Source organism: Lepidochelys kempii, chromosome 1 (assembly GCF_965140285.1).
Source record: "Lepidochelys kempii isolate rLepKem1 chromosome 1, rLepKem1.hap1, whole genome shotgun sequence".
NCBI lineage: Eukaryota > Metazoa > Chordata > Testudines > Cheloniidae > Lepidochelys > Lepidochelys kempii.
In genome coordinates, this window is record NC_136380.1 from 233546811 (window position 1) to 233559743 (window position 12933).

At 46.4% G+C, this 12933-nt stretch overlaps 1 protein-coding gene across 1 annotated transcript in view; it reads right to left on the reverse strand.

Moving 5' to 3' along the window:
- The window catches only part of ST8SIA1 (ST8 alpha-N-acetyl-neuraminide alpha-2,8-sialyltransferase 1), a 161586-nt gene extending 148901 nt beyond the window's left edge, over positions 1 to 12685 (reverse strand). Inside the window, exon 1 of the mRNA XM_073318098.2 lies at positions 11866 to 12685. Within this exon, the coding sequence (XP_073174199.2) occupies positions 11866 to 12254 (389 nt within the window). The 5' untranslated portion in view covers positions 12255 to 12685. The remainder of the gene's footprint in view (positions 1 to 11865) is intronic.
- Between the last annotated feature and the right edge of the window lie 248 nt (positions 12686 to 12933).

Genomic DNA, 12933 nt, shown 5'->3' on the forward strand with positions numbered 1-12933 from the left:
AACACCACCCTATACCGGAAACCTACTGACCGCTATTCCTACCTACATGCCTCCAGCTTTCACCCTGACCACACCACATGATCCATAGTCTACAGCCAAGCTCTGTTGGCAATGGGCTTTGTTGCAAGGATAGGTTCCTGGGTTAGTGGTTCTGTTGTGTGGTGTGTGGTTGCTGGTGAGTATTTGCTTCAGGTTGGGGGGCTGTCTGTAAGCAAAGACTGGCCTGTCTCCCAAGGTCTGTGAGAGTGATGGGTCATCCTTCAGGATAGGTTGTAGATCCTTGATGATGCATTGGAGAGGTTTTAGTTGGGGGCTGAAGGTGATGGCTAGTGGCATTCTGTTATTTTCTTTGTTGGGCCTGTCCTGTAGTAGTTGACTTCTGGGTACTCTTCTGGCTCTGTCAATCTGTTTCTTCACTTCCGCAGGTGGGTATTGTAGTTGTAAGAATGCTTGATAGAGATCTTGTAGGTGTTGGTCTCTGTCTGAGGGGTTGGAGCAAATGCGGTTGTATCATAGAGCTTGGCTGTAGACAATGGATTGTGTGGTGTGGTCTGGATGAAAGCTGGAGGCATGTAGGTAGGAATAGCGGTCAGTAGGTTTCCGGTATAGGGTGGTGTTTATGTGACCATCACTTATTAGCACTGTAGTGTCCAGGAAGTGGATCTCTTGTGTGGACTGGACCAGGCTGAGGTTGATGGTGGGATGGAAATCGTTGAAATCATGGTGGAATTCCTCAAGGGCTTCTTTTCCATGGGTCCAGATGATGAAGATGTCATCAATGTAGCGCACGTAGGGTAGGGGCATTAGGGGACGAGAGCTGAGGAAGCGTTGTTCTAAGTCAGCCATAAAAATGTTGGCATACTGTGGGGCCATGAGGGATATTGGTATGAGTAATGGGGAATCATAGAATCATAGAATCATAGAATCATAGAATATCAGGGTTGGAAGGGACCCCAGAAGGTCATCTAGTCCAACCCCCTGCTCAAAGCAGGACCAATTCCCAGTTAAATCATCCCAGCCAGGGAATATATAAACAAAATGAAAGATTCGTTGGGAACATGGCTGAGGGGTAAGGAGGTGGCAAGTTTTGAGGGAATGTTGGATCTTGTTGCTCAGAAGCATTTCCTAAGCATATGTAAAGTTGATGTAAAGCAGTGTCTGTGGGACAAAGATATAAAGTCTGTGGATGAGATGGCTTTTTTAGCTGATGCCTTCAAACAGAATCAGGCATCTGTTGAGGGCAGGCCACAGAAAGAGGGGCTTAAAACTGGTGGGAAGGGAGGATCCCATTTTGCCCCTGGAAAGAGAGAAGGGGGTTGGGAGCCTAAACATTCTCTTTCCCAAAAACATTCGTCTAACCCTGATCCCAGATCTCCTGTAAAAGCAGAAGATCCCAAATGGTGCTATCAGTGTAATTCCACTGATCGCCTGAGGAATAAATGCCCTGTGCTAGGAGGAAGCAGGCAACCAATAGCTCATGTTAGTTCTGCTGTCCTCGATACAGAACACCCCCCCCAAGCAATTGAAACCTATCATATTGGTTTTGTAAGGTTAGCCTCCGCAGAACCAGATATGGAGCATGTTAAGGCTGTCCAAATTGATGGCAGGGAGTACTTGGGGCAGAGGGATACAAGGGCCCAGATCTCTCTGGTTAAGCAGAGTATGGTCCCAAAGGCCAGTATGTTGCCTGGCCAAATGGCAGAGATTGTGGGGGTGGGCAAAAGCAGATTCCTCATACCACTAGCTAAAATCCATGTGGTTTGGGAAGGTTTGGAAAGTGTTTTGACTGTGGGGGTAATAGAACACCTCCTAGTCAACCTACTCCTTGGTAATGATTTTTTCCGTGTAGCTCAGTTTAAAGTATTTGCCTGCAGCAGGAGGGAGTTTTATCTGGGACCCACAAGGGAGAGGGTAAGGTCTCAAGAACTGCTGAGAGAATGGGAGAGAGTCTCCTTGATTCTTCCGCAGCAGGGAAAAGCCACATGCTTCCAGGTGGGAGGGTGGTTGAGACCAACTCCTGCACTGCAACTGGGGGCAACACCATGTCAGTAAGGGAGGGAAGTGTGTAATGCCTGCCAGGGAGAAAACTGTCCTGGTTGTTAGCTGCCAGCACGTTGCAGCTGAACCAGATAGACCCGGCTTTAGGGAGTAGAGAGAAATATGGCCCAGAGGAGAGCCCAGACAAGGGGCAGGGGATCTCAGAAACCACTGAGGTGGGTGAGGATTCCTGTGACTCTGTAATACAGGAAAGCAGTGTTCTTCCAAGTATGGGAAGGGCTAAGGCTAGCTACTTTCCAGCAGAAGGCAACATGCCCTCAGGCATAGGGGCAGAAGAGGTGTTTCTCCCCTGGGCCCCAGCAAGTCTAACACTGGCCCTGCTTGGCAACCCCCATGAAACTTGCTTACGGCCCCCCAGGGTGCCTCGGACCCCTGGTTGAGAACCATTGCTATTAAAGATATTCTCCTCACCAACCTAGTCTGTCTAATATCTTGGAACCAACATAGCTACAACAACAACATTGCAAACAAGAGAGGCCTAAGGAAGCTGAAGGATGGGCAAAGCTAGAGAAGAGGAGGAAGTGGGAAATATTCAAAGCAGCCACACAGGAGATGCAATGATTCTTGAAGCAAATAAGGAAGTAAACCTCTATGTAACTCGGAGCAGCTGCATAGAAAAGGTTGGAGAATTCACTGCAGTCTGCTTAAAAATCTATAAAAACAATGGTCAGAAGGCAGTCTTCTATGCTGGTGTGCACTGTGTTGTGGAGGGAGAAATCAATATAATCTGATTGTGTTGTCTTTACTTTGAAAAACTATAGTGGAAATTCTGCTGCCTATTATCTCCTGTCACCTTAAAGTGAATATTGAACAGAAGAATCTGAGTTCACATCCCCTTTACATCTTTGTTCCTGAAAGGGACATTGGGGAAAAATCATTCTAAACATCCTTGTTAGAGTCTTTAGATTTCCCCTCTTCCATCTTATTCATCCCAAATATACTTCTGGTCAAAGCTAATAGGACAGGTCATTTTGGAGCTCAAAACCTCTGCCATATTTATTCCCAAACAACAATCTTTATTAAGGTTAGGTACCTTAAGAGCTCCTTTCCCCCTCCCAAACTTTCTCTGTCTTGTCACTGTATATACTGTAAACTCTGAGGTAAGGATGTTTTTTATTACACATTTGTAAAAAGAGCCTAGCACAATGGGACCCTAATCTCAGCAGGGGCTTGCAGGTGCCTCTGTGATCTAATTGTAATAGCAATAATTTGTACAAAAGTGCTGTAAGGTAATTATTTTAAAACAACAAAAGCCAGAAACAGAGTTAAGGTTACATTTAGAAAAAACAAAGCATTTAGAAGTCTGGAAATTCACAGTTAAAGAGACACGCAACTTTCAATCTAGTCAATTTGTAAAAATGAGACTATTTAAAAATTAGTATTTTCGGTATTAAACCTGAAGACCAGAAATCTAACTGGATCTAGAGGCCAAGGCTGGCTTGTTTACATTTCAGATCTTACTATGTGTAGCTGTTTGTGTAGGTTTTGCCTCCATTTTTCAGCATATGAGTTCTTAGGCTAAATTTCTCAAACTTGAGTGCTTAAAGTTAGGAACCTAACCCCAAATTTAGGCACATCAGTAAGAGTGGCCTAATTTCCAGAGGTGCTGTGCACTGGTAGCTCCTATTGACCTCACTGGAAGATGCGGGTGATTTAGCAGTTCAGTAATAGCATCATGATTTCCAGATGGGCCTTAATGTGAATTTAATTTTATGTCCCCACATTTGACTATTTTAGCTTATGCATCTTATGTAAAAACTTAAGTATTGTCTTTATACCCTAGGATCTGTATGTACCACACAGAGAGAGGTAGAAACAGATACACAGAAAGATTTAAAATTAAGTATTTTTAGTGCTTGAGAAATCAGTACAGCACAGATTACAGCAGTACAAACAACTTCCCCACATGATTAAGCCTTAATGTATTGGAATAAATTCTAAAAGCAAAAGGATAATTCATAATCCCTGGCCCTTTTGGTGTGATCATATATCCAAGAGAAACTAGACTGAAATCACTAACTCTTTTCGTGTTCACCACTGAACAGCTATCAGATGATAACAACTTTCAGTCTCTGCCGAACAGAGTTGGATTCAAATTAACACTATAGAAATCAATGGCAAATTATTGCTTTGCAGATTACTGAGTCCTGGCTTCATCCAGTCTCCATGCAGAAAAAAAGAAACACACACCCCCAATAAAACATATAGAGGACATTAAGCATCAAATTCTGGCATGAACGAAGACAGCACAGTTGTCAACGCAATAAATATTTCACAAATCTAAAGAAAAGTGACATTGCAAAACTGTAAAAGTAGATTTTAGAATAAAAGTTCATTATTGTATGTCAGCCATGTACAGGAACATATAGAATCAAAGGAAATACTACTAAGGGAACAGACAGGAAGGATGGTTACAGCTGTAGGCTGGAGCTGGGAAGTTCTGGTTTCAGTTCCTGGCCCTGTTGCAGGCTTCCTGTGTGACCTTGCATTAGCCAGTAAATCTCTCTGTGGTTCATTTTCCCTTCTCACCCGCTTCGTCTGTCTTTTCTCTTTACCTCATATACACCTAATACAATATAAAAATATTACCACCAAATGCAGATGACCTATCACATCACTGAGCCCCCACTCCTCTGTTGAGGAAGGATACTGTTCATGATAGTAGACGTATCTGATATACTAATCAAGATACTATTATGGACTATGTTTTCATGCCCCTTTTGTATTTACTTTCTGTGACTATCAATCAGACCCAATTAATTTAAAATGTGAATATTAACAGAAAATATTGTACAGGATTCACACTCGAATAGTCCCATTTGATGAGTAAAATGAACAGGATCTTTCCATTTGAAAATGCAAAATGAATATGCAAAATATGAATATTTTTGACGTATTTAGAGAATTGTCACCAGACCCTGAAGCAGTGCTGTCCTAGTCTAGTATTTTCCAGCTGTAAATAGGTTCAAATACATTTTATTCACTCTGGTCACAAAAAAAAAGCACACTTAGTTGCCCTGTAAAATAATTTAATCATTGGTTAAACTTTACTAATCAACTTGAGCAATATGCAATTTAACCTCACATTTACCTTGAAACACACCTTCAGAGAAGTAACAGTTATGCAACTAGCATTGAATGCATCTAAGGGCTTGTCGACACTTAAAACACTGCGCTGATGCAGCTGTGCCGCTAAAGTGGGCGATTCCTCATCGTTTGAGGGTGATAGCCAGTTATCGCTGCTGGATCTGCAGGTGGCTAATGAGACCGATGCACAGATCTTGTCACAGTTGGGGCAGACATTTCCCAGTGAAAGGGGCAGATCTGGCTTGTTGAGACTGGCTGCGCCGGCACATCGTCAGCGTCAGCTTTCTGTGACAGATGGCTGCAGAGGTAAAAGGAAGACTGAGCCACTGTAGTGCTTCAATGAAGACACTACTTACACCAACAAGAGTGCTTCTTCTGTCAGTGTAGGTAATCCACCTCCTGGAGAGGCGGTAGTTATGTTGATGGGAGAAGCCCTCCCATCGACATAGCACTGTCTACACTGGGAGTTAGGTCAGTATAACTGAGTCACTCAGGGGTGTATGTTTTCCTCACCCCTGCGCAATGTAGTTATACTGATATAAGTTAGTAGTGTAGACCAAGCCTCAAGGACAAATAGTGGCAGATGGGGCTAAAGAGAATCTTCACTGATTTGATGTTAACATTTGTATAGCACATTAAAAGGAGAACATTGCTTTAAATACTATGTTTAATAAAAAAAAATGGAATGTAGAATGACTTACTGCAAGTTATAGTCTTTAATGACATGATCACATACTATTTTTCCCCCAGGATCCCTGCCTCATTCATTGCACAGTATGGATGGTGCTAACTGAATTACCAGCTGTTCTATATTTTGTTTTATCCTCATTCAATGTGTGTCCACAGCGTTTATTGGCTGCACACTATTCAAACCCTGCTCTGAAGATAAAATTATTAATCTCCACATGGGCTCTCCTGTGGCGCTCATCACTATAGTATCCAAGTGAGTCACAAATATTGAATTTACCTTAACTCGCCTGGGAGGTGAGGAAGGGAAGGTATTATTCCCCATCTGCAAAATAGGGAACTTTGAGTATGTCTACACTTAAAATGCTACAGTGTAGAACTACCTGTGCCAATGGGAGAATCACTCCCATCAGTGTAAGTAATCCACCTCCCCAAGCTGTCAACTGAAGTGTAGAGGGGCTTAGCCGGGCTCGTCCCGCTCCAGGGCAGCAGGGGACCACACTGCCTCGTTATGTTCTCACCAGTGCTGGCGTGGAATCAGTCCAGTCACGGGAGTCTCTCACTGGGGTGACCGGGGAGGTACCACAAAACAGTTAGTCGTGCCCAATCGTGGGCAGTCAGTGCCAGTGGGCTGGTGGCTTGGGCCCTCAGACAGGACTGAGCAACAGTTCTACAATTACGAAGCCCAGGCCCTAGCTCAGGGCGGGCAACAGTGAGGCAAAGGCTCAGGCCCTTAGGCAGGGGCTGAGCAGCAGTTTATAAGTAACGGGCCCAGGCCCTGGGTCAGGGCGGGGCCGCAAGGAGTCAGTGGCTCAAGCCCTCAGGCAGGGGCTGAGCTAAGACTGGTTAACAACAAGCTCAGGCTCTTGGCTCCAAAGGGCCTGGGAGAGGGAGGAGACTGCCACCCACAAGTTGGGTGGTAGGGGGGATGCAGGCTCTCCCACTCCACTGCATCCCAGCCTGGGGCCCTAGCAGCAACCGAAGACCCGCTGCTGTGTCTGGGGGGATCCTGGCCGCAACACACTGACATGGGCTCTGGCAGTGCTGCAGCCAGACTAGGGTCAGCTGCCCCGGGCCACTTCCTAACTCCCCCTCTAGAGGTACCTGGGTCCGGACGGTGTCCTCGGGGGGGGTCAAGCACCAGGGGGCCCTCAGGGTAACTGGCGAGGGGTAGGCTTGGCAGCTCCTCCAGGCTCTGGTCAGTGTCGGGCATTGGTTGGGTGGGCCAGTCTTCAGATCCGCTGCTGGTCACCAAGGTCTCCCAGCCGGAAGCTAAGCCGGAGGCATCTGGCCTCTCCAGCGGCTGCACCCCAAGTCAGCTCTGGGGCCATGCTTTTCTACTTCCTGTCCTGAGCCTGACCTTCTGGGAGGTGGGCTCAGAGCTCTCTGGTCCCACCCACTCTGGTGTCCGGAGGGGCTCGTCCCTCTCCAGGGCGGCGGGGGACCACACCGCCTCGTTACATAAAGAATTCCTCCATCAACCTAGTGCTGTTTATACCGGGGGTTAGGTATTTTTCACACCCCTGACAGATGAAGCTATACCAAAGTAAATTCATAGTGTAGACCAGGACTGAGGCAAGGTCAAAAGTTTCCACTACTTTGGATGCCCAATCTGACATGCCTAGGACCTGATTTTTCAGAGTACTTTATACATTCAATGAAAAGCTCTGATTGACTTCAGCTATAACTTTGTGTGCTCAGCACTTCTGCAAATCAGACCCTGAAGTATCATGTCAGGCACCCAGAAAATGATGAACATGCAATTAATAACCACATGTGAAAAGTTTGGTTTAAGTGACTTGCCCAGCATCACAGAAGAGGCAAGAAATAATTCCAGCTCTCCAGAGTGTCATTCAGCTGCCTTAATCTTGAGACCATCCTTTCTCTTTCTGCTGTCCCCTGCCTCATTCACTATAAACCTTCTAACTTCTGCCACAAATGAAAGGGTTCCTACAGGCAACAGCCTTCTTCACTTCACAACCTTGATTCATCCCCCAAATAGCTACACCCTGTGCACTGAATGAAGCAGAACATCTAGCATCCTTAACAATAGGTGGTGCTACCAGCCCTGCCTATAACTATACATAGCACTTTGGCTATTTGGATGCTTAGTGATGCTGAGTATTAGTAATAGTTTTGTCCTCAGGAGCAGATCAAATGTGGGAATAGATCTTTTCATTATTTGCAATAACTTTAAGTGAAATAATCATACAAAAAAGAGAAAGGAAAACGTATTCTTTTATTTTGTTTACCTAAGTAATAACAAAGGAAGCAGTTTGGAGTACCACAGTTAGCAGGAGTTTTGCCTAAATAAGGACTGCGGGACTGAGCCCTTAAAAAACTGAAGAAGCCACAAAACAAGTGGGATGTAATATTAAACCCCACAGGAAAAAGACGAGTCATTATTAATTAGTGACTTGTAATGACTTTGTCTCATACCTATAAATAATATTTTTGCCACCATATAATCTGAGAAGTACAAGAGTAAGCAGTTTTCCACTTGACTGACTGAAAGTTACTCATGGTTTGTCAGAGATCAACAGAGATTGTTCCATGGCAGTCACTTTGGCTATTCTCAGTTACGAATGTCTTTAAACTGCAAGAATGCAAGAATGATGGTAATGCTAGGCAGCTATTCTGCTCTTCTTTAACAAGATCAAAAAGAAAAGGAGTACTTGTGGCACCTTAGAGACTAACCAATTTATTTGAGCATGAGCTTTCGTGAGCTACAGCTCACTTCATCGAATGCATACCGTGGAAACTGCAGCAGACTTTATATACAAGAGTGTGTGTATATAAAGTCTGCTGCAGTTTCCACGGTATGCATCCGATGAAGTGAGCTGTAGCTCACGAAAGCTTATGCTCAAATAAATTGGTTAGTCTCTAAGGTGCCACAAGTACTCCTTTTCTTTTAACAAGATCAAACTCCCACTGACTTCAAAAGAAGGCGTATCTAAATAAGGAATGCCAGATCATACCCAATCTCAGTAAACTAAAATTATACCTTACTAATGAAGGGCCTATCCTGCAAAGCTTTAAGTACATCAGCAATCTTTATTCAGATGCACAGTACTGCTGATGTGCAGTAAGGATTACTCACCTAGGTGAGGTTTGCAGAATAAAGCCTAAAATATGTGCCTAAAATACGTAGTCATCTCAATGTACCAGATCAAAGGCTTGACCCTGCAACTATTACTACTGGCATGAGCTGTCCTTACTTATGCATGTAGTCCCATTGAAAGCCAATGGGACAACACAGATAGGGAACTAAAATACTGAGCCTCACAAGAGTGATACTTCTGTATTTATAAGAGGTAAATTCTCACTTGGGAACTGATTCCGCAAAACCTCACACAGGCAAGTAGTCCTGATGGAAGTAGTTCCACTAGTGTGCATGGAGTACAGACTATTTGCACAAGGAGGAGGTTGTGCTGAGGAAAGAGCCAGATCATGCATCAAGTGCTTTGGGAACATGGTGCACGGAGGGTAGTTTTGTGGCTAAGGCATTGGACAAGGACTTATGAGATCTAGGTTCAATTCCCAGATAGTCCCAGAAGACATCTGTGGCATCAATTAATTACTCAATCTGCCTCATTTCCTGTTACCCCCAGTCAAGAGCAAAGGAGATGTTTATTCATAACCTCAATTGGTTTCCAGTAAGAATTGAAATGAGGGGCTCTAAGCACACCTTCCCCTAAATATAAAACTGAATGATTCTTGAGTTTCCATGTAAAGCAAAAGCCTCCTTCTTTTAGTTAATACTTTTACAATATAGACAAAAATTAACTGTCATGGGTTTAACACGATATCCTGCCACCAAAATTAACAGGAGCAAATGCACACAGGGAAAGTTTAAAGTCACTTGACTATTTTGGTATATTTTCCATTTATAATTTCCAACGCAAGCGTCCCCATTAGCTTCTTGTCTCCAGAAGCAACAACTTTTTTTATTTGGCAAGTTTCTTCCTTTCAAAGAAACAACTTTGCAATAATCAGTTATGCTTAGGGGTTTGTGGGAAAATGCAAGTGTAAATGAAGTAAGTGGAGGAGGCACCAAAAGCTGGTGTTTATAAACAGTCTGAGGGAAATGGCTAAAAAGTAAGGTTAAATTTGAAAGTTGTAGCACCAGTGCAGTCATCAAACCAGCTGTTGGTTTATAAAACTGAAAAGTCATATAGCAAATTATTTCCCACATCACCTATCCAGGCACCCCCCAAAAAATAGTCACCCAAACAAGGAACTGGGAGCCTGTGCATAGATGGGATGAAGAGGAACCTGTATCTGGAAAGATCAGCCTTGTTTGTTGCAGACTGAAGCATTTTCGAATTTATTCTCTTCTCAATAGTATGGAACAAAGTCCTCTGCAGCTGCTTGGCTGTTATTGCTAGCTCTGCATTAAAGAAGTAGCTTCTGTCATGCCTGGCCAGTGAACTGATATTAGCAAATACCCCCTTATATCACCCAAGATTGGTTATATTCCCTGAAAGCCTCAGAGGATAAGAATCTGATTTTAAGGAATTGAATGATCGGTAAAGTTTTTGTTATTGTGGCAGACAGGACCTAAAGTAATTGCATCCTAGGCTGGCCCCAGTATAAGATTTCAGAAAGTTGAATTACATCTAAAAATCATTCAAGGATGCAGTGCTTAATTTGTGACAGGGCTTGACAGGGCTGAGCCCTGGCAACTGTAGGGTTGGCAGTTCATAGCCCCAGTTTCTCTGAGCTTGCCACATCAGTTATGAAAGTAAAAAAAATTACGTAAGCCCCTGCACCTAATTGCTTGATCCCTGGCATCTCTTTCATTACAAATGAAGCACTGCAAGGATCATGTCATAGAAAACAATTCAGTGTTCTGAAAAAGAGTTCCTTGACATTCAGACACGATTTATTCTGGCACTCACTACAGATAGAGGGCCTTCTGGAGGGAAATACTCCCTCATCTTCCATTTGCTACCAAGAGGAGAGGAAGAAAGCCAGATGATGGGGGACAAAGGTGCTGGAACTAGTGATGCTGGGGGTGCTGCTGCACTCTCTGGCTTGAAGTGGTTTCCATCATATACAGAGTTTACAGTTTGGTTAAATAGCTCTCAGCATCCCCACTATACAAATTGTTTCAGCACCCCAGGAGGGGGTTGGAAGCAAGAGAAAAAAAAAGAAGTCAGGCTATATATTCCCAAAGATCATATGATTAGCCAATAGATGGGAGTGGTTTTCAAGGCACCGCAGACCCACATTGTACCTAGTTTCAAACCAGACTCATTGGAAAATCCCTTGAGTAGCAGGAGCCTGGTCCTTCAATGAGTCCTAACTGCAGCATTCACCTTTCCCTTTGCAGCTGGAGAAGGTGAAATTTACACTTTGATGAGCGGGGCTCTGGAGATGCACAGACATGTACAAAAATAACCCACCAGACTCGCCACATGTTTTGCATAATAAAGTGCTCAGCAAGGGTCTCCTTGCAGCTTTGATTCCAATGTTGGGGGAGTTGCTTACACATCTTCCCTCCCAATCCCTGGAAACACACTCGGGTGTCTCAGGCACACATTGAAAAATCAACAAGCCAGGGGAGCACGAAGGGCTTTTTCTTTGTTAGGGGCCAAAAGGCATCACTGCAGCGTGGCATGATCCCGGGGTACAGCCAAGCCCGCAACAGCCAGAGAAGTGAGAGCGCCCGTTGCTTTCCCGGGAGAGACCTCGGTGTTGGTTTTATTTGGAGAAGAAAAGAAAGAAACATGGGTCTTCCTTTAGCCCTCCCCCACTCCCCACACAGGATCCCAAAAATATCAAACCACTACCCCCACCCCTTCAAAAAAAACTTTTCACAGCAGAAGGGTCTAGCCAGCCCCCCACTAGTTAAAGACGCCAAGTGTTTGTATCTGAACTCTGGGGGGAGGGGGCTAAATAAAGATAAATATTTGAGTGTGGCAAACAAAGTTGGGTTCTTTCGGGGGAGGGGGGCTGTACACGGGGCCCACTGCGCTCCGCTCCGCCTGTCCCTGGCTGCCCCTGGGCATGGGGCAGGGAGGCTGGTACCTGAAGCCGGTGACTGCGGTCTGGTTGCTCCTCCACGCCTTGCCCTGCTGCAGCAGCACCCCCTGCACGACCTCCTTCTCGTCGGGCAGCCGGTACACGGGGAAGATGTAGAGCCAGCAAAGGACAAAGACACACAAGGCGCTGGCCCCCCCTACGGGCAGCCGGGTCCGGGGACACTTACACACCGGCCCCGCGGCCGCCATCCTCCTCCTCCCCCACCGGCAGACCTTCCTCCGGGCCGGGCTGCAGTCACTCATCCGTCCCGGCGAGCGGCCGCCGGCGCGCCAAAGCCCCCGGCCATGCACCAGACCCAGAGCCGCCGCGATGGCGAGCCCGCTCCCGCGGGGGCTCCCCGCCGGCCGCCCCGGGGCTCTAGGGACGGGGGCCATCCCGGAGGCCGGCGGCGGACGCCATCCAGCCCCGCGGCTCGCAGCTCAGTCCCGGGAGCGGCAGGTCTCAGCCGCTTGCGCCCTTCCTCACAGTCATTTGGTCCCCTGCTCCCCTTCCCCCTGCCAGGCACTCAGCACCCGGGGAGCTGTCACTGCGGCGCGTCCTGGTACATTTCCACTCTTCCCTCCTTTGCTCCCCAAATCCGACGGGAACAAAGAGCTGTGCCCCTCCCCCCAGGAGCTGCCGGCAACCTTCGCCCGCACCTCTGAAATCTTGGGGGGGGGGGGGGGGACACGACAGCAGGGTGACCGGAAATCAGGGCTTTTTTTTTCCCCCTCGCAGGAAAAAATGATCTCCTTGGACCCGTTCAGATCAGCGCCTCCCGGGCTGGAGCTGGCAGCAGATTTAGCTTTTTTTGCTCGACTTCAGTTAAAAAAAAAAAAAGGGGGGGGGCGAATCAGGCTGAGCCGGGCAATGGCAGGAGACCCCCCCCCCAAAGTCCCCGCCCACTCCCGCCCCCCCCGCTGCTGTGACACTGCATCAGTCACTCGCACAAAGCAGCCTCCTTTCTTCAACGCGCCTCGCCGAGGAGTCCCCGCGCGCCGAGCCACGAGCCCTGCGGAGATCGCGCCCCCCCCCCCCGCCTACCCCCTCTCCCCCACCCCCACCCCATCCACC